The 24,302-nt window shown below is 39.5% G+C and overlaps 1 protein-coding gene across 4 annotated transcripts; it reads left to right on the plus strand.

Annotated features, from left to right (window-relative positions):
• Positions 1 to 414: 414 nt before the first annotated feature.
• On the plus strand, positions 415 to 23,771 carry TOPBP1 (DNA topoisomerase II binding protein 1). 4 transcript variants are annotated; one of them, XM_031590324.2, is made up of 27 exons: positions 608 to 917; positions 1,416 to 1,550; positions 2,130 to 2,273; positions 2,971 to 3,152; positions 3,285 to 3,478; positions 4,402 to 4,581; positions 5,553 to 5,722; positions 6,252 to 6,415; positions 6,912 to 7,159; positions 7,353 to 7,672; positions 9,345 to 9,517; positions 10,578 to 10,789; positions 10,930 to 11,222; positions 12,230 to 12,403; positions 13,266 to 13,375; positions 14,292 to 14,415; positions 14,786 to 14,935; positions 15,441 to 15,549; positions 16,140 to 16,332; positions 17,153 to 17,379; positions 18,434 to 18,597; positions 20,014 to 20,128; positions 20,609 to 20,772; positions 21,117 to 21,257; positions 22,308 to 22,397; positions 22,756 to 22,917; positions 23,132 to 23,771. In XM_031590324.2, exons 1-27 carry the CDS (start codon positions 837 to 839, stop codon positions 23,273 to 23,275), a joined length of 4,563 nt encoding a protein of 1,520 aa, XP_031446184.2. In that variant the 5' UTR covers positions 608 to 836; the 3' UTR covers positions 23,276 to 23,771. The 4 variants fall into 4 exon arrangements, 1 of the variants encoding a protein (XP_031446184.2); XR_016467678.1 differs by lacking the exons at positions 22,756 to 22,917; positions 23,132 to 23,771 and adding an exon at positions 415 to 487 and having other exon boundaries at positions 830 to 917; positions 20,609 to 20,776; positions 21,121 to 21,257; positions 22,240 to 22,375; XR_016467677.1 differs by lacking the exons at positions 22,756 to 22,917; positions 23,132 to 23,771 and adding an exon at positions 515 to 598 and having other exon boundaries at positions 830 to 917; positions 20,609 to 20,776; positions 21,121 to 21,257; positions 22,240 to 22,375.
• The last annotated feature ends 531 nt before the right edge of the window (positions 23,772 to 24,302 follow it).

Raw genomic sequence — 24,302 nt, forward strand, 5'->3', positions numbered from 1 at the left:
TTTTGTGCATTGTTAGAGACAGAAAGAGTGCTATTTCACAGACTGCCTCTTAACTCACTCAGATCCCGGGAAGTTAAGTTTTTATTATGTTTAACGTCTGTCCCCCCTAGTGCCAGAGAAGCCGACCTCTGACACACCCTTAGGCTGCTCGCTTCTGAGGTGACGGTGCCATCTCGTGGCCAAACGGTAACGCTTCCAGCTGCCATCCTACGACTCGCTAGCAACACTTCTTGTTGCCGTCCTTACAAAATGACCACTTCCAGTACAGGCAGTATCGGAAGCAACAGCAAGCCTTACGAAATATTAATGGCAACTAAAGAGAGGAGGCCGATTAAGATTCACGAAAGGCGAGGAGAAGGAGTGTGAGGAGCCATGCGAGGCGGCAGCCGCCAGCCGGCTTCAACCATTACTCCCCACACAGCTGCACGCGCCCCCTCCCGCCCTCCGACAGCGCCTCCAACGGCCGCCCGGTAGCAGCGCGGACGAGGTGCGAGTCGCCGTAACTACCCGGCTCAGGCCCCTCCCCTCGACTCGACCACGCCCCCCTGTCCTCCCCGCGCATGCGCAGTGCGAGTCGCCGTTTTTCCCGCCCGCCGCGGTACTGCAGGGTTCTGTATGAGGGGTGGGCTTGCTGTCAGGGAGCGCCGTGGGGTCACCGTCCCACCGGCAGCGCCGAGCACACGGCGGTGCTGGGGCTGGGGAGGGAGCGGGAGCTCTGGGTTGGGCGGGTAGGGCGCTGGCTGAGCCTCAACGTGAGGAGGGGCCCCGTGGGTAAGGGTGGGCTCCCGGTGGGATCGGCGCGGGAATCTCACCGGGGTTTGCTTCTCAGTTAAAGGATGAAAGGCAGCAAGGAGCTGTTCTTGGTGAAATTCGTCAAATCTTCTGGGAGCTCGGAGTATTTCTTGAAAGCTTTGGAGGTAGGTGTAAGCTGTGGGCCTGCTGGATGTTCCACTGAGGTGATCTCGGTGGTAAACACAGCCTGCGCGTGTACATCTGGGAATAAAGCTGCACTTCCCTAACAGAAGTGTTTCAGGGCAATCATACTGACCAGGCTGAACAAGTGATTCTGTCAGAACTTGCTGACATTGAGCAAAGTGCCGGGTAGGCCTGGAAGGTCCATGTGGTGGTCACTTATCCACCTTAATAGGAAGAAAGTGATGCTTTTTCCCACCTGGGGAGGTTTGAAGGCACTGTATGACAAGCTCAGTTTGTATGCAGTGTTTAAGTCTGAATACTGAAAAGCTGGGGGGTAAGGGAGGCTCTTTAGATGCCTTATGTCTGTTCTGCCCTGCACTATTCAGGGTGGCTCTGCTGTGGGCTGTTTCAAGTAGATGTGCTTTTGTAATTTCCACAGTATTAACTATTTGTGGTTTATGAGTTAAGTAAATGTGGTCGTATGCATTGTTTTCCTGCAGTCTATAAAAGAATTTCAGTCAGAAGAACATCTCCAGATTCTTGAAGAAGAAGCAGCACTCAATATAAAAGAAAATGATAAATCCCTTTACATTTGTGATCCTTTCACGGGTGTTGTTTTTAATCATCTCAAAAAGGTAGGCTACACATCAACTTATACCAGCTACATTCTTTCCTTTCTAGGAGGTCTTATGGATATTCTTAGACTGCACATTTTTTCTTCTTGCACTAAACGTAGTAGTATGCAGTATTCACAATGAAATCTTTAGAACTTTGCTGCGTGCTGTATTTAGTGGAGAAGACAACTAGTAAAGTGTAAGGATTATTAAGAAGTAGTGGAAAACTAAACAGTGTGGTCAGTTCTGATTTTGCTGGAATCGGCTGGCTCTCGTTTTTTTTCCTCCTGAGTAACATGTTTTTGTTTGACAGGCAAGGAATTGTCCGGCAGACAAAGATAGGCTGTCTGGAATCCAATAGCATGTTAGCTATAGGATGTACTGTTTTTATCAAGCCCAGAAAGCTTAAGAAGGTTGTACTGCGAATTTCCAACAGAATGTGAAAACAAAACGGTCACTTATCTAGTAAAGCTAGACAAGGATAGGCAAGGGCTCTGCCTTCCCCAGAATTCCTCAGGTACAAAGAAAACATTCCTTGCTCCAGTGTACCTTCTGCTCATTTTCTTTGTTTTGTTTCTTTTCCATGTTATTTAATTGCAGCTTGGTTGTAGAATTGTTGGACCACAGGTAGTCCTGTACTGCATGCAATCCCAGAGATGTGTCCCAAGAGCTGAGTATCCTGTGTATAACATGACCATGGCTGACGTAACAATATCCTGTACCACCTTAGACAAAGATGTTCGGGTAACGTATTGTACACAGTGGATGGTTTAGCAGAATCACAGAATCATAGGGGTTGGAAGCAGGTTTTTCGTTTACTGCTATGGCATCAGTCATACTATATGCAACTGTGATATGATAACTGTGCCTATGTCTATGTATGTCTGGTCTTTCTATGGTTTGTAGAGTATTTGTCATTTATGTAAAGAACTGCGTGGAGAACAAGGAAGTCTTTTAATAATGTGTGATATACAAGCATGAACGTAGTGGTGTATCTATATCTTATAAGCATATGTAACATTGTAAAGTAGTCATTAATATGTGAATATGTATACATTTTAGGATTTTTTTATTGACTGATGGGTGGATCTGTTGACCAGCTATTATGCTGAAGATTGTGTTTTTTCAGTCTATGGTAAACATTAAATATCCAACCAGCTGTACTTCACATGAGTTATGCTAAACTTTTCATATATTGCAACGTCGTAGTCTTATGTATGCTACCTGAAAGAACAGCCATCAGTAAATTTTTTTACTTATGGTAGTAACATCTTTACTTAAGGTTATATTGTTTACCATCCAGGCAAATAAAATGGAATTGACATTTTTTATTAGTTTTTAGAAGAGACCACTGAGAATTGAAACTGATTTATTTTTGAATGTGATGTAGGTTCCTAATTGTTTTTTTCTTTTGATGATTTTCTGTAATTTCTGTACCCAGGAAGAAGTTCATAAATATGTACAAATGATGGGTGGACGTGTGTACAGAGACCTCAATATGTCAGTAACTCATCTTATAGCAGGAGAAGTTGGCAGCAAGAAATATTTAGTAGCTGCTTCTCTGAAAAAACCTATTTTGCTTCCTTCTTGGGTTAAGACACTGTGGGATAAATCTCAGCAAAGGTAATGAAAACAGAAACGAAGTAAAACTTACTTTGTGTTGGGGTCTAGTAATTCTTATGGTTATACACAGTGCTTTCTTTTTCTAATTGATTTTACTGAGACAAAAAAAGGATATTTTTTTCATTCTTTTAGCATGATGAGATACACTGATGTTAACATGGAAGACTACACTTGTCCTGTGTTTCTTGGCTGTACAATTTGTGTGACTGGCTTAAGTAGTTCAGACAGGAAAGAAGTCCAGCGCCTCACGACTGAACATGGTGGGCAGTATTCAGGGCAACTCAAGATGAATGAATGTACTCACCTCATAGTTCAGGAGCCAAAAGGTAAAACTTACAGCGTACGTATTGTTTTCCCTCCTTGACTTGAAGTAGTGTTGCTCTTGCTGCTTCTGTGTAGAAAAGTGGTGTTGATGGGAAGAGTAGCATGGGCACTCTTACCTTGCTCGAAAGGTAGGAGAAGAAAGGAAGGTGAATAAGAGAAGAAATAACAGCAGAGACTCTGAAGAAGAGCAGAAGAAAAAGGGAGAAATGTAGAGGGAGAGGAGAGATGAAGAAAAACTATGTTTTTGGGAGAGTGTGATAGGACTTAGTTTATATGTTGTTTGAAATCTGATAGTGAATTTATGATTTAATTTTTTTTTTTTAACGACCTATTCTTTGTACCTTCTGAACTCCTTTAAGATAAGATGGAAACTTTCTTCCCTCTTGGAGGGAGAAAGGTTTGTACTTTCTTTGTGGGAAGAAAGAATATTTCCTATTTCATAAGCTGGTAGAATGAGAATTTTGAGATGAGACAGTTAAGTCTGATTTCTGCGTGTTAGAATGTGCTGGTACTGGCTCTATATCACAGTTTATTCAGTAGATAGAGCAAAGTAAAACCGAAAACTTCTTGTAGGTGGAGCTTATCAAAAGTGTATGGCAAGATGACATACTGTTAGCAATGCTGTTAGTGGTGGGAACCCTTGATGAAAGCTCTGCAGAGGGCTTCTTTGTACCTTGCTGATTTATAGTGGTTTCGTGCCCTGTGATCCAGTACCCTTGAGCTCATTGTCAAGGGGATTTTATTCTAACTTTAAATAAAGGCAAGTAAATAGCAGCTCATGAGATGAGTTCAAGGTAGTACAACTTGCACCCCAAAATCAGTGATTTGAGTTTTCAGATTTTAATGTGCATCCATCTTTCAGTGAACGTACATGCACCAGTCTTTTAGTAACTTGCATTTCTTAAATTTTATTTAACCTTGAAAGGTCAGAAGTACGAATGTGCCAAAAAATGGAATGTCCACTGTGTGCCTTTGCAGTGGTTTTCTGACAGCATTGAGAAGGGCTTCTGTCAAGATGAGACAATGTATAAAATAGAGACTGGATCAAAATTAAGCAGTACACCCAGTACCTCGACACCCACCAGTCACGCCAGCAAGCTTGACAGTAAGTAAGACCTTTTAGGATGCATTTAAGATAAGGTATAAAATGTTTGGAATAGTAAGAAGGAAGAACTATTTAAAATTAGGGGAGTGCTCTCTCACTTTTGTAGTGATAATGTTTTGAAACTTGTTTTCTGCAAAAAGCTGCAACAGATTACTTTTAGGGATGTTAGATATTGCAACATATGTGGAGTTAAACATGTGAATAATTGTTTAAAAGTCAATTTGATTTAGGTATACTTGTCTGCTTAAGAATCAGTGGTTTGTATCCCAAAGTGCAGGACTGGTCCTACATTTATAATTTAGGTCATGTGTCTGTTGTGAATTAAATCATAGCCTTAGAGGGAAAACAATTGCTGACTTTCATGTATTTGTCTTTGTTTATTCTGAAGGAATAGCAGGAATGGTGAAAGCATTTTGCAAACAAGTATGGTAGCATAAAAGATACAGCCAGCTCAAATATGATTTTTGTTTTTAAATACCTGCTATTGACTGCTACTTCAGGAAATGGCTGAGTGATGATGCACTAGGTTAGCACTAGCAATAGTGTGCTGGGAACTCAAGTTTGATATTACAAAAATATGTAACTCTCTTAAATCATTGAGCTTTGGGTTGAGCTCTTTTACTACAGAGAGGCCTCTCTCTTATGAATTGTTTCTGTCAGATCAGTTGTCTACCAAAGTGGAATAAAAGCTTTGAAAATTGATTTTTCAGTGACTGTTAATTCACGGATAGCATCCATATGGGAATAAACAAAAGGCACATAAGCACTGTTTCTAGTAAGACCAGTATTCAGACACGTGTGTAAATAAAACCCTTGGTTTAACCAAGGCCTTACTTATCTGTTCTTCAGACTACATTTTCTTTTAGCGCAACAAAATCAAGTGTGACAGCTTTCTATTTTTTTTTTTCTTTTTCAGTTAAGTAATGGAAAAAGAGGAGCCAAAACTAATGCATCTTTTATTTCCATTAAAGCTCATTCCCTTTCGGACGTCAGCTGCATTTCCAGTGTAAATTTGAGTAGAGTTAATGAAACTGCTTGTAGTTCTGCAATGAGCAGCAGACTGGATCCTCCTCCTGATGAGTTGGAGAACTTGGACATAAGCTCTTTTCAAGCTCCTGAAGATTTATTAGATGGCTGTCGAGTATGTTTAACAATATATTTATTTCAAATGTTCTGTCTTCACATGTGGAAGCACACTAGATTGAGGTGCTGGCAGTTGCTGCTAGAGTAAATTACATTGCTTTATTAGCAGCAAATAATGCATTCCTGTTCAGTTTATATACTGTAGCTTTTGTGTGCCAGGAGCATAGAAAATAAATTTGTTATATTGAATATATAATATGCCAGCATTTATATAAACATATTTTAAATACAGTAGTGAATGGGTTCCAAAAATGGTGTGTGATTTTGCTTTTTGTTTCTTTGTTTTGTTTATACAACTTCCATGTTTAACAGTTGGCTGGCTGTTTGTTACATTATTCAATACTCAGATGTTTCTAGAATACTGTATGAAGATAAATGAATCAAATTTTAAATGCTCCATTTCTCTTTTTTACTTTTCTGAAATTACATCACTTATTTCTGAGTTTTAGAGCAGCCATAGCAAGCTGTATCAAAATATTCTTTTTTTTTTCTTTGAAGCCTTTATCTTTGCTGTGTTTTCACTGCAGGTCTATCTATGTGGCTTCAGTGGTAGGAAGCTGGACAAGATGAGAAGGCTTATTAACTGTGGTGGTGGTGTTCGATTTAATCAGCTTAATGAAGATGTTACCCACATCATTCTGGGGGAAAACAGTGACGAGCTGAAGCACTTTTTGGACAAGATGCTTCACAGGTTCTGATAGCTGTATTGCCTAAGGACTACTTCTGCCTTGTTTGCTATCTCTCACCAACTTATAAGCAAGAAAATATGTATTGATTTGGAAATCCTAAGTAGCTCTTGTCTTAAATAAGAATTATAGCTGGTGTTTGCAACTCCGTCCTGATGTGCTCTTGAATACTGTAAATTTTGGGTTGCTATGAGTTGCCTCAGTAAATAGAAACCAAGTGTTCTCACTGGTGAAAACCAGGTATTAATGTATTAATATATTGAGGAGGAAGGATTTGGCAACTCAGCAGTAGGCTGATATAATGCAAATTGTAGAAAATAAATAAGAAACTGTCTGTCCTCGTACTTAAGCATGCAGTCTTAAAGTCTGCTAAGCATGCCTTAGTGTTGGAGTTACAGACTTAAGGTGCATGTGTGTGTATACATAGTTTGTAGAATGGGAAACAAGAATCATAGTTCTGAGACCTGCTGTAACTTATTGGTATAACACTTTATCTTATAGGCCTCATATAGTGACAGCAAAATGGCTACTGGAGTCATTTAATAAAGGCTATCTCTGTCCAGTGGAGCAGTACATCCCTCAAAACTACCAGCTATTTATGAATACAGTTTTGGAACAACCTGATGCAAAGTTAGTTCTTCCCAAAAACAACAGCATCTTGAAGAAAAAAGCTGTGAATGTTGTAAAGCTCCAGAAAGCTGCAGAAGATGACTTCCTCTCTCAGTATGTCAGTAATGATTCTACATTAGGTAGGTTCAAGGCTTACATGCTGTGGACATATGAACAGGTCATGTAAAATTCGCGTTTTCAAGCATTTTGTTATTAAAAATTGAGTATTTTAACTTCAGTATTGTATTTTTAGGAGTCATTCGTCATGAAGCTGTTTTGAGTTGTCTTTGTTCTTGTCAAACTGCTACTTTTTTTTTTTCTTTTTTCTTCTAGTTGAAGCTGAGAAATTAGCATCTGGTAGCTTCAATGATGTTACTCATGTGACTGTTCAGGAAGAGAATCAGTCTTCTGTCTGTAATGGTTCTTTGGGAGAGCCTTCTGCACTGGATGAAGGAGGTTTATTTGCCAGGAAGAGATTTCTTCTTTTGGGTTTTGGAGAAGAAGATGAGTCCTGCATTGCAGATCTGATTAAGGAGCATGCTGGGAAAACTGTGCCACTGCAAAGCAGAATCATTGCAGACTATGCTGTGGTACCTTTATTGGGGTGCTCTGTGGAGCCAACTGTTGGTGATGTTGTCACGAATATATGGCTGGTAAGGGAGTTATATTTTCAGTCCAATGAGTAAACATATCTATTATAAATATGTCTTGCTAGAATGCAGAGTTAGTGGTGGCTTTTCTGCAAATAAGATGTTGAGAAATTAGTCTTATTTCTTTTGGAATTTGCTAAATGAAAGCATTCCTTAAAGCCTCTGCATCTTTATGGTATCTTAGTTATTTCAAAAATGAAATTTTCTACAGGCTTGTTAAATAAGATTCATGAATCAAAGGCTTCTGGTGGGAGGGTCTGCCAGCACTTTAGACTCAGAATGGCTTGGCTTGGAAGGGACCTCAAAGTTCATTTAGTTCCAACCGTGCTGCCAAGGGCAGGGTTGCCAACTGCTAGATTGAGCACTAATCAGGTTGTCCAGGGCCCTGTCCAGTCTGGCTTTGAACATCTCTAGGGATGGAACATCCACACCTTCTTGTGGCAAACTGTTCCAGCACCTCACCACCCTCTCAGTGAAAAACTTCACTCTGACATGTAATCTAAATCTCTCCTTTAGTATAAAACCATTCCCCCTTTGTTCTATCACTGCCTACCTGTGTAAAAAGTTGTTTTCCCTTTGCTGCTCTCTTTATATATTGGAATGCTGTAATGATGTTTCTCTAGAGCCTTCTATTCTTCAGATGGAACAAGATCAGCTCTGTCAGCCTGTCTTTGTAGGAGAGGTGGTCCAGCTCTGTGAAAAACTTCACAGCCTTCCTCTGGACCTGCTCCAAAAACCATATTTTTCCTGTTCTGAGGCCCCAGACCTGGACACAGGACTTCAGATGGGGCCTCATGTGGGCAGAGCAGAGAGAGACAATCACCTCCCTCTTCTTGCTGGCCATCTTTCTTTTGATATAGCCCAGGATACTGTTGGCCTTCTGGGCTGCAAGTGCTCACTACTGACTCATTTTAAGTTTTTCATCTAGCAGGACTGCTGAGTCCTTCGTGACAGGGCTGGCCCAAGCTAAGAGCAACACCTTGTACTTCACTCTGTTGTTATAGAATCATAGAATGGCCTGGGTTGAAAAGGACCACAAAGATCATCTAGTTTTAACCCCCGTGCCATATGCAGGATCACCAACCACCAGACCAGGCTGCCCAGAGCCACATGTGTACATGGGCCTAAATTCTCTAAATATTCTCTAAATAATGAATTTGTAGAATAAGGCATTGACTAATAATGATTTTGTTTGATATCTTCGCACTTAGTGTTTCTGGCTACATCCTTACCACAGCTTTCTGTCTTGTGGCAGAGAATGAGTCTGCCTTATAGCTTGAGGTCAAAAAAACCCCATGTTGTTTTCTAAGAGGGGACTTGTGACATAGATTAAGTGCTGTTAGTATTTTTCAGTATTAGATAAATTTCTGTGAAGTGTATCTATACAGACTGTCAGATTGTCCCTTGAGCTACTTCAGGGGAGCCTCCAGGATTGGAGTAGTAACTCGAAGTTCATCTGAAAAATGCCTAAGTCAGTCAAACCTGACAAGGCTAATGTTATCTAGGAGATAATTTGTCTAATTGCATGTGAAAAAATTTCATCAAATGCAGTGATAGAAACAGAACTGCTTGTTATCAAGTCCATAAATGCTGTTGTACAGTAGCTGAGTTATTGCAGTTTTGTGTTGCTGTTTGGCTTGATTTGTGTTTTATCTGTCCTGTTGTCTTTTTTAAGGTAACGTGTGTGGAACAGCAGCTCCTCTTAGATCCCCAGTCCAATCCACTTTTCACACCAGTCCCAGTAATGGAAGGAGTTACTCCTTTGGTGGACTGTGTTCTTTCTTTTAGCCAATTTACTGGTGCAGAGAGAGACTCCCTGGTTTATCTGGCAGGACTTCTAGGAGCAAGGTATATTCCTTTCTGTTCTTATACAGCCACTGTGATTAAATCACTTACAAATTTCTTCTTTTATAGAACTAAAATATTTCAACATGAAGTTCTTTTGGATTCAGTTCATCTAAGTTGTGACTATGTAGTTATTTACACTTCGTTAGAGAAATCTGGTCTGTTTTCAAACAGCCTGATTTCTGTCAAAATCCCCTGAGTTGGTAATTTTATAAATTTGCTGACAGAATTGACACAAAAATGTCAGTTTTTCAGATGTCAGATTTTCTACATTCTTAGAATTGTAGAATAGCTTAGGTTGGAGAGGACCTAAAAGATCACGTAGTTGCAGCCCTCCCTGCAGGGTTGCCAACCACTAGGGCAAGCATGCAGGATCCCTTCCAACCTGGCCTTGAATGCATCAAGAGATTGGGCACCCGCAACCACTCTGGGCAATGTGTTCCAGCACCTTACCACCCTCTGAGTAAAAAATTTCTACCTAACATCTAATCTAAATCTCCCCTTTTTTTTTAGTTTAAAGCCATTTCCACTAGTTCTCACTATCAGACCATGTAAAATTTAGTCCCTCTCCGGCTTGTAAGCTCCTTTCAATTACTGGATGGCTGCAATGAATTTTCTCACAGCCTTCTCTTTCTGGACTGGTCACGCCCAATTCCCTCAACCTGTCTTCATAGGGAAGGTGCTCCAGCCCTTCATCATCTTTGTTGCCCTCTGGACCTGCTCCAGTAGCTCCATATCCCTCCTGTACTGGTGACCCGAGGCCTGGACACAGTGTTCCATATGGGGCCTCGTGGAGAGAGCAGAGGGGGACAGTCACCCCCCACTCCCTGCTGGCCACTCCACTTTTGGTGCAACCCAGGATATTGTTGGCCTTCCAGGCTGCAAGTGCACGCTGCTGCTTTTTGTCCATCAGGACCCCCAAGTCCTTCTCTGCAGGGAAACAGGCCTGGGATAATTCTGCTGGTTCTCTTTGCATTACTTTAATGTATTTTATAGCATTACAAACTTACCACAGGTTAACCTTGTTTATGACTAAATAAATGTTTTATTAATCTAATTTTAGAGTCCAAGAATTCTTCGTGAGAAAAGCCAATGCAAAAAAGGGAATGTTTGCAAGTACCCATCTTGTGGTGAAAGAGCCGGATGGTTCCAAGTATGAGGCTGCAAAGAAGTGGAATTTGCCTGCAGTCACTGTAGCTTGGCTTTTGCAGTCTGCAAGGACAGGAAAGAGAGCAGATGAAAGCAAGTTTTTGGTTGAACATGCAGATGCTGAAGGTTGGTTATTAGCAAGCTAGGGAATATGGGAAGGAAGGTCAGATGAATGAAGTTCTTTCAAACAAGTGTATGTAATATCTGTGTTTTTTTAAAAGAGTAATCAGATGGCTTGCTTACATTTTATTTGTTTCCTTTTAAAGATGAGAGTTCCATTACTAAACTTAGCAAGACACCACCAACTACTAAATTTCCCGATTCTCCAGAACGACCTGCTTATCTCCACAAAGCTGGAAAAAAACCAGCCGTCACCCCTCTTGATATCAACAGGTTTCAGAGTAAAGCTTTCCAAGCTGTAATCTCTCATCATATTGGGAAAGCAACAACTCCTCCTGCACCAGGAGGACTGCTACAAAAAGAACCATCCTTACACCTTGATACACCATCAAAATTTCTTTCCAAAGACAAATTATTCAAGCCTTCTTTTGATGTAAAGGTAATATTCTTTGCAAATTTTTTGTGTTGACAGAGCCATTGAGGTTTAAAGATATGCATAAACTTAAAAACAGCTCAAAAAAGTATCGTAAGCCTCTTTACCCTGTTAACTACAGCCTTTCTATTTTGAATAAAGCCAGAAAAACGTCCTCTGTTAATTTGCATATATTTCTAGTTAACAACCTGTGAATTGAATCTGTTGCAGTAGATGTTTTAATGTCGTTAACAAAGCTCCTTTGTGCCTATTGCATCTTATGTGTTCTACACCTCATGGAACATAATCTGTTCTTTCCATTGAACGACTGACGAATATAACCAGAAGGCTTGTTAACTCCTCCAGATATTAGGAAACAAATGTTTATTTGTTCTGTGGTGAAATGCTACTTTAATGACTTTTTTAAGGAAATAACTGTATAGCAATTAAAATTATTACTGAAAATTGAAAAATGGATTAGGGCTTTGGCTTCACTGTCTCATTCTGAAAGCCATGAAAAACTATCAGCCTTAAAACATGGTAAGGAAATCACCAGGAGTGCTGGAATAGCTGTTGAGTGAATTGAATATGCTTGTGAAGCCTTCATATTTGTTTTTCATTATCAAGGCCTTGATTAGAAGGTGAATTCACTGATTTTTCAGCCAAGTTGTTGGGTTTTTGTGCTAGTGGATTTTTTTTCCCGCTCCTCCCTTCCTCCCCCTCTTCCCTTCCAGTGGAACAACACACATTGGAAATGGCTTGCTTGGGATTGGGAGTACCTGGATTTGGTTGCTGGCTTCTTTCCACTGCAGGCAGTTCTCCCTGATGACAGTGAAAAAGAGGATTAAATCTTTTCTTCTTCCTGCTTTAAATATGTATACTCTGAGATTGGGATTCTCTTATATAGTTCTTGTGCAGTGGTACTTTGATTTGTGCTTGCTAGCTGCTACTGTAGTACACAGTCCTGGTTTTATGAGAATGTTGGTTGTAATGCCTTCATGAAAGTCAGTCAGTTACTTTGGTTTTTTTGGTAGGATGCTCTGGCAGCTTTGGAAACTCCAGGAGGCCTTGGTCAAAAGAACAGGAAGCTGAGCACACCTCTTTCTGAAGTCATTGGCAGAAACCTGAAATTGGCACTGGCAAACAGCTCTCGGAATACAGAAGCTCTTACTGCCAGCCCTCAGCTGAAGGCTGCACAGCCAGAAGTGGTAGGAGATTTTGGTTTTGAGCTTTTGGAACATAGATTGATTAAGAAAATACTGTAACTTTTGTGAGTTAAGCTGTAAAGGAGTTTGTGCATTTTGATACATTTGAGTAAAAATGTGTGTGATTATGCATCTTCAACAGCAAATAAAGCAAGATAAGGCAGTAGGCAAAAATTTAAAAATCTTTTTCTCTTGTCTGTACTGCCATCCCAAATACTAAGGAGTTGCTGAGGTGCATGGTTTATAAAGCTGTGATAATTCAGTTTTTGTAGTATTAGGATAGTAGGGTTTTATAATAATTAAGAAACTCCGAGGCTCCTGATGAGCAGGATTAAATATTTCATGTTGGACTGAAGTTTAGAGCTCCAGCCTAATCTACTCTAATGAGAGAAAACAGGCAAAGAAGCAAGAGAAAAGAGTGTTTTTAGTACTGCTTTTCATGTTGTTGCACGATGTATTGTGAAGGAGGCGATGAAACTAATGGCATTCAGTAAGAGAAGGTTGTTACTTCTTATTCTGTAGTTTCTGAACTCTAACCTTTTCACTCTGGTAGGGTGAAATGTTTTTGTGGTATCAGGTTTGATAATTCCTTAATTTTGGTGCTTAGGGAAGTGGTCAGTCTGTGATGAAAAAAGCACAGTATGGTTTAGGGAGACTGGCTAAGAGTGAATCTTTTGTCTTTGGATTCCTAGTGCTTGGAAGGATAGTTGTGCTTTCTTTTGACGTGGAGATTGGGAGTAAAAAAAATGTTTGCCTTTTCTTGTTATTGGAAATATTATCACATATTACACTAAATACTTAAATATTTTTGTTATTCATGCAGACATTGTCTAAACATGATTTTTTCTTTCCCCTACTTGAACAGGAGGAAGAACCCAAGCCTCTAGCTGGTGTTGTTATATGTGTTAGTAAAAAACTTAGTAAGAGGCAAAGTGAACTGAATGCTATAGCAGCTTCTCTTGGTGCGGATTACAGGTATCAAACAATAAAGGACAACTTCTAAACTTCTGCACTGGTGGGAATTGAAATAAATATGAATCTTAGCATTCTAATACTCTTGTCTATGGGACCTGTTGCTATAGCTAAACTTTAAGTTTCATGATCTTAAATGATTTATGTCCAAAAATACAGCCACATGCCAATGCAAAATAAGTTATATTTTCTCTGTGTTTCTGATAAGTCCGTCTTGAGAAAACTTTATCCTGAAATCTACTAGTGTTGCAGAAAAATATTCTTTCCTTCTCTTTTTTTTTTTTTTAATGCAGAAGATACTAAAACTTTTGGTATTTGGGAAGTTTAAAATTGACTTTATATTTTAGATTTTGAATCTGATCTGAAAGTGTGTGTGTCTCTCTGGCTCAGAACTAATTATTTTACAGGTTGTGAACATGGCTAAGTTCTGTGATTAGAGAAACTAAAAAGAATAGGTTGTTACTGAGAGGAACTACAAACTGTTTCCATAAGATAAAAGTGTTAATTTTTATGAGTTTACATTTTAGAATCCTATATTTTATTCTGAGCTTCATGGACTGGTATTCTAGTAGCAAGTCAGTATATCAGTAGAAGAAAAACATATAATAAACTGCTCACACTTATTTTTAGAAACTGATTTGGAACTTCATTTACTTAGTAAAACAAAAAGTAACAACAAATCAAAACCCCAAACTCTCTTTCATACCTTTGTCAGACTAAGTTTTGTTTACTTCAGGAATGCTTTCAGAAGAGATTGAAGGTGTTCTGTCCTGAAACTGAAAGTTGTCTTTCTTTTGTTATGGCTAAATAAATAATGAGCCCACTTTCTTCATTGAAGTAGGTATATTTCTAGGATCAACTGCTTATTCTTTTATATAGGTAATTATATCCTCAAGTTGTATTTCATTTTATTTTCTAGATGGTGTTTTGATGAAACAGTAACGCACTTCATCTACAAGGGAGGACAAAACGACAACAACAAGGAATATAGATCAGTTAAAGAACGAGGAATACATATTGTTTCAGAACACTGGCTTTTAGAGGTATGAAGCTTGTTTGCTTTTTTTCCCCTTCATATTAAAAGTGAACAGAAAAGAAGGCTTAAAACTCTTTAGATAGCAGTTGATTTTCTGTTGGAGTTTACATTGAGCATATACAGGAATTGATGTTTTACATTCTGCTTTGAATTTATAAATTGAACATTTTTTGCTGGCATTTCCCTTGTACTCTGTAAGGGATAAAGAAATTCTCTTCCATTCAGCAGTTCTGCTACATGTTTCCCAGAATGAAAGCTGCATTTTTCTCCTGTGTAAACTACTTCTTTCAGTGATCCTTTTCCTATACTTAAATATGGAACTTGTATTAATTTTCTGCAGTTTCTCATTTTTATAATATTAACTAATATTGTTACAGTGTGCCCAAGAATATAAACGGCTTCCTGAATCTCTCTTTCCTCACACTTACAATCCCAAAATGAGCTTGGACATCAGTGCGGTGCAAGATTTCAGGCCCTCCTCTTCCAGTAAGCTTCCACCCACTGGAAAACCAGCAGAAGAAAATGAGGTAGAGTGTGTGATAGAAATTCATGTTCTGTGGCATCATTGGAATTCAGTTCACGTGGCTGTTATGTTTAATGTAATAAATGAAGTTGATTCTTTATTCATTGGTATGCTGAAGCAGATTTCACTGGTAGTTAATAGCAGCTATTGCAGATGCTACTTCATGCTTTTCCTGCATCTGTAATCCTCTTCTGGGACAATAGAGGCAAACACAGACATTTCAGGATTAGAAGTGCTTTCCACATCTGAAATAGTGTAGTCCATTCCTTGCCTTCTTTTTGAAGTGAACAAGAGGTCCTAGGCTAAGCTTGACTTAGTAGACCTATAGACTGCAGAGTAGGTGTTGTCATTGATGCTATTTTTCACTGTCTTACTGTTGTTGTGATGGCAGAAGGATTAGCTTGTTCTAAGGCAAGATTATTCTTCATCAGAAATTTCACAAGTGATGAACAAAGGTAAAAATAAAAGATGTGGTATTGAAGAATTCTACTTGTCTTTATTGGCTTTAGATTATTCCAGTGGATGAAGATGATGCTGAAGATGATTTAACTACTGACCAAATAAAGGAAACAGTTGGCACAGGAGAAGAGCACATTGGAATAAGTGAATCCAAGGGAGGTAAATATAAATTCCTGTTCTCAGAATAGTCACGTGATGTCTAACTGCCAGTGTAAGCTTTCTACAGTTTCAGGTGCTGAATGTTAAGATGTGAAAGTTTTAGCTACTGTATCTGTTTACCAGTCAAATACAACTAGCCATTGTTGCTCGATATGAGGGAGAGGTTTTGCTCTCTAGTATAAAGATCTTGCCAGCCGATAAAAAATAGGGTAATCCATTACAAATTATTTAGTTGCTATTTCTTTAAAAAAAAAAAAAAAGAAAAGAAAAAAAAAAACCATCTGTTTGATTTTTAGCACAGAAAATCAGTATCGTATACATTTTTGTGTTAGGTAAAGAAATGTGTTACGGGAGAGTTGTGGAATATAAGGTAGGTCACACAAACAATTTCAGGAATGATCCAAATGGGATTTCTTGCTTGTGACAAGAAATGGGTGACTTCAGTCATACATCATTTTCCTAGATAGTCTTTCCCTCCTTGATTATATAACCTTCCTTCCTGATACAGGGGAAGAAATTGACTTGAATGGCTGTACTTTCCACTTACTGTAGTAATCTTGATCTTGTGGGCTTTGTTTATTCTCTTGAAGTTTTAACCCAGGCGCTGGAAATGAGGGAGAGCTTCCAGAGGCAGCTGCAGGAGATCATGTCTGCCACATCAATAGTGAAACCACAAGGACAAAGAGGATCCCTTTCAAGGAACAGTTTTGATAGTTCTCCAGCCACTCCTGATAGCGCACGGTCTGTGCGAAATGGCCGCAGCAGGGCCTTGGAAGCTCTAAGGTATTGATTTTCATTTCAGTGTATCTTATCTTGTCCTCTCTACTCAGACAATCATTGAAACATGAATAGATCTCCAGGGTTTTCAGTTGTACTGTCTTTCTGTTGTGATATACTTCATTTTCTTGTAATACAGAATCTTTAACAAGACTTGCTAGATAAAATCAGAGTATTATCTTAATCCTAAGATTACATATAAATGAGTATATTTGCTTTTCAAAAAATAGTAGAATATAATTGCTTTTTAATATTGAAATGATTTGTGCTAACCAACTAATTTGTCTTCAGGTTAGTTAGTGTTGTTAGAGATATCTGAAGAAAGCAGTGCTGCAGTATTTCAGTACGTCAGTCATATGCAAATAGTAGTTGTTCCTATAAAGCATTTTGTGAATATTTATCCTCTTTTCATTTCTCACAGTGAATAGGATTTTAGCTTCAACAGTGCTGAGCTCCAGTGAGAATGTAATTGAAATCTTGCAAAGTCATTCCTTTAGCTGTGAGTTTATTAGCAAATTAAAAGATTCAGTTAAGGGTAGAGTGCGCTGATTATGGAATAATTTATCAGTGTGACACATGGTGAAAATATTTCCTGCTTACATTTTGGTTGCCTTTTTTCAGCCACGCTGACCCTTAAACCTGCAAAGACAGATTGCCAAAGTTGCTTTTATACTGGAGGCTTCCACTTTTCTGGACATGCTTTCTAATAATGTCACTTGGATGTTATAGTTGATGTGATTGTTAAAACGTTACCTTCTGGTAACAGATAGTAGTCTGTTCTGTAAAAACAAAGGAATATTTAAAGTATCTGTGCTTTTTCTCTCAGGCAATCTCGTCAGGCTCTCACAGATATCAACACAGAGCCATCCCAGAGTGAGCAGATCATCTGGGATGATCCTACAGCAAGGGAGGAGAGAGCGAGACTCGTCAGTAACTTTCAGTGGCCTAACAGTCCTTCCCAGTACACAGAGCAAGCTCAGAGTAACGTTAATAGGAACATGGATGAGTCTACCTTCAAAGGGTCCATAGCTGATGCAGAGATTGCTGGTATAGGTAAAATGAAATCTGAAATAAAGTACCATTTTTCTTTGTTACAGCATCGGGTTGATCCTTGGGGATTTTAAAATAAGATAATGCTTAAATTTTACTTCAAAAATACAAAAAACTTAGAGAGTGAACATCGTTGGCATTTCTTGAATGTAAAATTATACTTTTTTCATATTTGAGCTCCACTATGTGTTGCTGTTTCTTAAAAAAAAAAAAAAAAAAAAAAATCTTTCATAAATATTTGCCATCTGTGGTCAAACACCAAGGCAGCGTTTTTCTGAAAATAATCTGTATCAACTTTAGAAAATATCTTCCACAATTTTATTTGGATCCTCAGCTAGCTTCCAACTAACAAGTCAGGTAGATGCAGTGGAATTCAAATAGAAATATTAGTAGTAGAATGTTTTTAATATTAGTAGGTGAAGAGTAAAGGAACAGAAAGAAGGTAATTGAGAGCGCCGAAAACAGTATCTCAGAGCTGCTTATGAATTTGCTTCAGTTATGATTTAGTCAAGATACTGTGTTTATCTTTCATATTATTTCTGAAGTCTTAATCTTCTGCTGGGACTAAGCAGGACTAAAGCAACACGTTTAAGGTTTTTCATCCATTTTGACTTTTGCCACCTCCAGACAGATAGCAGAATCATTTATTTCTCAGCCCATTGCCACCTCCTCACATCCTCCAACAATCTAATTTGTAGAGATTCTTCTTCTGAAGAATTTCCACTGAAAACTAATGCTGTTCTAGAGGAGGTTGAAGAAAATTAGATACATTCAGGGTTTTTTTTCTTTTTTTTTGGTTTAACTGAGCAAGTACATTTAGCAAAAGAAATTAGGCCGTTTGAGGTTTTTCTGCTTTTCAAAACAAGGCATTCAGAGACATAGTCTGTAAGGTTCAATTGGTGATCTGTGGTATAAGGAAGAGCACCTTTCAAGAAGGGCAGTATTGACATGTTAACTGTGCATTTTGTAGCACCCTTTTAGGATAACTGCTTTTGTACTTTATCCATAATTATATTCAGCCAAGGACAAGTCTGGTAACAGTGTTTTACTTCCTCAGTTGTTCCTGAGGCCGGAGATGGAGATACGATTGAAGATCTGAAGAATCTTGTATGTAGAGATCCTGAAACGCCCATTAAAGATCACTTGATCCCAACTCCGCAGGCTCCCAGCATTGCATTCCCACTGGCTAACCCTCCTGTGGCACCACAGCCCAAAGAAAAGGTTTGACATTTTGAAGAAATGCTCATGATTGTAATGTGTCCTAAAAGTGTAGCTATACTTTAAGGGCTGCTGTGAAAGTAATGCCTCCTGTATTATTATGGTTGCCCATAACACCAGAGGCAGATGTCGATGGTATGGCAATAGAGGTTAAATGTTCCCAACAGTATTCCATTACATGTTGTTGCCATGTGACAGATGGCAGTAGGGGTGCAGTCTGACAAAATGGTGTCTGATATGCAAGTGCATCTGAAGCAAAGGTGTGGCATTGAATTCCTCCATGTGGAAAAAATGGCACCCATTGACATTCATCAGTGCTTGCTGAATGCTTGTGGAGACCAAACAGTGGATGTGAGCACAGTGAGTTGGTGGGTGGTGCATTTCAGCAGTGGCAACAGCATCCACATGAAATACACTGAGAGGAGCCCTATGGAGGAGGAGTTGGAGGTCCTGGTGAATGAAAAGCTGGACATGAGCTAGCAGTGTGTGCTTGCAGCCTGGGATGCCATCTGTATCCTGGTGACCAGCAGGACGAGGGAGGTGATTGTTCTCCTCTGCCTTTCTGAGGCCCCATCTGGAGTACTTCATCTAGGCCTGGGGCCCCTGGCACAGAAAAGACATGGAAGTGACAGAGCTGGTCCTAAAGAAGCCATGAAAATGATCAGAGATCTGAAGCACCTCTCTTATGAAGATAGGCTGAAGGAGCTGGGCTTGCTTAGCCTGGAGAAGAGAAGGCTCCAGGGAGACCTCATTGCAGCCTTTTGCTGCTCTATGGGTGCTTATAAGCAGGAGGGAGAACTCTAGGCATGTTTGGATGATGGAAAAATGTTAGGCCTGTATTTTGCAGATGGTATCTGGAATTCAGGCTTTAATGCAAACTGCTTATCTTTGTTCTGGACATAAACCTGGTTCAGAAATTTAATGTTGTGTAGTGAACTTGAAAGTAAATAGGAAAATGAGTTTAGGCTTTTGCCTTCAGTGTATCATTTGACGCTCCAACTTCTAGCATCAACCATTTCTTCAGAGGGCTGAAGTGTCATGTTAATGAATAAACTGTGGTGGAAATATATAGGTGGCCTTGGTATTTAAAGAAAGCCTGGATGGATGAGGCAATGTGATAGATGGATGATGGTTGCTTCATGTTTTCAGCTTGGCATTCAGTAAATATGGATTAGTTTTTATAACAGATTTGTTCAGTTCTGCCCTAAAAAAAGGGGCAACCAAGAGGATGTTAAGCAGGAGCTTAATGTTGATTTGATAAGATCCAGCTTTTGTCAAGTGATTGACAGATTTGGTTCTTCTTTTCCATGCTAAAAGAAAACTTAACATAAAATTAACTCAGGATTGCTTGCAGGGAAACAGTCAACTGTCAAACTAATCTTTCTGTAATATTTCCAAAATCTGTTGCTATATTTACAGGCTGTTAAAGAAGATGAGAAGGTAGATGAAGAACCAGAAAAATGCCATAAATTTCAGCTATCTTCTCTTAATCCTCAAGAAAGATTTGACTACTGCCATCTGATTGAGGAATTAGGTACCAGATATTTGTGAAATGCATGCAATAGTGTGTGTTGTAAGCTGGGAAAAGAAAGGGCTTCTGTTAGTGACTCATCAGCTCAGAAGTCTCAAATTTATGGTTTTCTGTGAGCAATTCCTTGAATATATTATTATTATGTGAGTGATCAGCTTTGCCATAAAACAGCAATGGTTTTGTATTCTGGCAGCTTCTTTTAGCTGTCTCCACAACAGCCCCATTCTTTACTGTTGGAGTGTCTAGAATCTGCCGTTCTCTGGTGTCTCCCATTCCTGTTTCTGTTACACTACCACTTTTTTTCTTTTCCCAGAGTTCCTCTTTCCTTGCCAGCTTCTCCCTCATCACTTCAATCAATCATAATATTTCAGTGTAAATCTGAGATTTTTAAAAAAATTCAAATAGTTCTCACTTTGAATGATCTTTCTGTGGTACAGCCTGAACTCTAAATAACTTGAATTGTATTAAATCCTCAATTCCAAGGCGGAATAGTACTTGAGAAACAGTGCTTTGATCCAAGTTGCACACACATTGTTGTGGGACATCCTCTTCGAAATGAGAAATTCCTGGCCTCGATGGCAGCTGGAAAGTGGGTGCTTCATCGTTCCTACCTGGAGGCATGTAGAGGAGCTGGCTGCTTTGTTCAGGCATGTAATCTTGTTATTGAGAAACTAGAATGTTGCACTTTGTCTTGAGTGGCTGAACATTGGGATTTTTAGAGGCTCCAGCATCTCAGAAACTTTGGCAAGCTCATCTCTGAAAATAGGTTCCTGACCAAACTTGTGGGAAGTTTTTATGCATGGCCATGATAATTACATGCATTTAAGAGACATATCTCTAATTTTATCAGGAGCTGTTTTGCTCAGATAAAATTGCTGCACAGAATTACACTGAGTTGTGATTTGTTCTGGATGTTTTTTTTTTATTATTTATCTTTCTGCTAGCAAAGTTGACAAGACTTCTTTGTAATTCATGCCTCTGATTATTCTAGGAAGAAGATTATGAGTGGGGAAGTGATTCCATACTTAATGTTTTGCCTGGGATCAATGTAAACCAGAAGAAGCTAGCGCTTGCAGCCCTGAGGTGGAGGAAAAAAATTCATAAAGGAAGGCAAGAAACTGGAATTACTGAGGTATTAAGATGTGTGTTGGATGTAAGGTGTACAGTGTGGATGGCCAAGACAGGGTTTGTCACTGAGAAACCCAGAAATTTCTCTGGCAGGAAAAGTGAATCTGTCTTACTAAGAACAAAATGGCTTAGCTGGATATCTTCTAGTTAGTTAAGTAACCTTTTAGTGCTGATCTGTTACATCCTAATCTATTCCTGAACCACCCACTGGTCATGCTTTTTGCAGAGCTAGACAGGTGGTTACCAATGTATGTAAGCATAATTCAGCCATTAAGATGCCTTTGTTTGTGCTTCTGAGCTCTAGCTGGGGTTCTCCCTTGGTTTTACCAGAAAACCATGGCTGGTGCTGGCAGTAACTCTGAGAAATCCCTGCTGTGCCATACAGGTGAATAGAGCTCACTGGACAGCATTTTCCTGTATCTAGCAGTGGGTGTAATACTGTACTTCAGATAAGGCAGCAGTTGACATCTCTCCCAAAGCACCTTCTCTGATTGTCACACAGTGCGAGTTCCGTAGTGTTTCTGTGATATTTTTGAAGGTGGAACCAGAGCTCACCAAGTTCTCGTAGCTGCTCTCTCCAACCAGACACAGAAGTATTCACTGAAAGCTGGAAATACTGCCAATGTCTCAACTGCATCAGTGTAACTCACGTGTATTTTATAACCTCCTTTAAATGAGTGTTAGTGAGAGAAATGATGTCCCTTGCCTATTTGGAAATATATTGACCCTAAGTGCTCTTACTCAGCTTTGTAGCTCATTTTGAGTATGTAGTAGAGTACACAGGTTTTCTTAAGATGTTTGTTTCTTGTTGGTGTTGCAAGTGTTCTGAATAGAATGGTTTGCCCACCTTCCATGCAGGTGGAATGGCGTGGTGGAAAGCTGGTGGAGTGTGTGGTGTTTGCCTGATAGTTCTACACTGTACTTTTTTTCTGCCTTTTACAATTTAAAAAGACAAAACCAGATGATAGCAAATGTTTGTCTGATAGGTACACCTGAAAGAGGCAAGTGAGGGATCTGTGAACATCATTATGGCTAAATGGAGTCTTTTATCTAGGGAGCGTTCAGTGGCTGGAAAGTGATCCTGAATGTTGATCACACCAAGGAAGCCGGATTCCGACGCCTTCTTCAGTCAGGAGGAGCAAAAGTATGTAGCTTTCTGGGAAAAAGAAAGTACACATTACTGTTTTTTTGTTTTTTTTTTTTCTGTTGTTGTTTTGTTGAGTGTTCATTGTTACTTTTTAAGGTATTGGTATAATTTCTTAAACTCTGTGCTGGGTATTGTCCATGCTAATGGTAGGGCCTAGCCAAAATTGCTCAGGCTGCTGAGCACAGAATTTGTGGGCCCTCCTCTGATGAGAAGATTGGCCTTGAAAGGTAAAGATGGTACAGGAATGCACAGTAAATAGTATTTTGTTTTGTGTTGGCTTGATAGTTGAGTGTGAGTTTATAGGTCATGAGCTGCAAAAATTAATAGCTTTTGTCTCTCGTGTTTTAATCTGTAGGTGTTTTCTGGTCATTCTGTGTCTTTCTTCAAAGAAGCAACTCATCTCTTTGCTGACTTCAGTAAGCTGAGGCCAGATGACACCAGGGTGAACGTAGCAGAGGCGGCAGCCCAGGGAGTGAACTGCTTGAAGCCAGAGTACATTGCAGACTTCCTCATCCAGGTGCGTGCTGTGCAGGCAGGACAGAGCAGGCCCATCACCTCCAGCAGGTCAATAGGAGCCTCTGCCAGAGCAGGGAGCTTGCAAAATATTCAAGATGTGCGTGTGCAATGTTCATTTTATTAATTTACATCTTAGAAAACAACTGAGCAATTTCTTTAGTCTCAGAAGATCCTCCTTGAGCTAAGCAACTTTTTTTCCCCTTCCTCTATTGAAGGATCCGCCTCCCCCAATGGAGTCTTACTGCCTGCCAGAAGCTGAGCATTGCTTCCAGAACAGCAAAGAACTTGGGACTGGATTATCCCAGAAAAGAAAAGCACCGGAAGAAACGAGCAGAGTCAAGCGATCCAGAATGCACTGAGAAAGTTCTGTGCTTTTAATTTGTACATTTTATATATTCGTATTTATATTTTTTCATCCTCACCACAAAAATTAAAAGCTTTGAATCTCACTTCTAATTTGTCCTGAGATTAAAATAAGTTTACAGTAATATTCATAGGGAAGATCTCTTTCATTACCGGTGCTGTTAATGATTTGGTTTAGGGACAGCATTGTATAATAAATAAATACTTTGAGATGCTTAGCACAACTTTATGTCTGTGTAGTAGGGAAAACACCACTTGATAAGAAAGCCATTGCCGTGGATGGTCATTCCAGTAATGGACTTATATGTTGAGTATTTCCTGTTGGTTTTGCCCCAAGAAAAAATACCAAAAGAGAAACTGGATTTAAAACAAACAAACAGCTTATAAATTTTAATAATAAATTAATTATTCTATAAAAAACTTCAAGTTTTTGCCATTCCAAGTACTACCAAATGTGTTAATGAATGCCAGTTGTACCACTTGCTTTGGGGTCACATACTGAAGATAATGCTGTTTACTGATACCTTAAATACCACAGTTTGGAATTAACTTTGCATTTCACTGGTGATGTTGCTTTGGGTTTTTATATAGGTAATGGGTATTAGGAGACAAGACCCAAGAGGATGTAGGGTATTTTTTTGGTTGTTTATTTTTTCTCCTCTGCCCTCAGAAAATGCTGCTATGGAAGGGTAGTGCTACTATTCACATTTCACAGCTAAGCTTCAGAGATGTCCGGAAGCCACACAAGTCCTGTGAGTACTGTAACACCTGCGGGCTGGACAGAAGGGCAGACTTGGTACAGTGGGCTTCTAAGTTTGAATAGCTCTCCAGCTATTTCTTCAGCACTCTTTTGAAGATTTGTACAGCTGCTGACAGTGCCCAAGTGGACACCTGCAATGCAAGGAGCCTGGGCTGTCACTTAGGCAGGGCACAAGTGAAGCAAAGAGGACAGCAAGAGAATTTCTGTCCCATGTCTTGAACACCACATGACAGCATGCTGCTGTCAAGTCACAGGTGCCTGCT

The sequence above is a fragment of the Phasianus colchicus genome, chromosome 6 (assembly GCF_987193195.1).
Source record: "Phasianus colchicus chromosome 6, bPhaCol1.hap1.1, whole genome shotgun sequence".
NCBI classification, from domain to species: Eukaryota; Metazoa; Chordata; class Aves; order Galliformes; family Phasianidae; genus Phasianus; species Phasianus colchicus.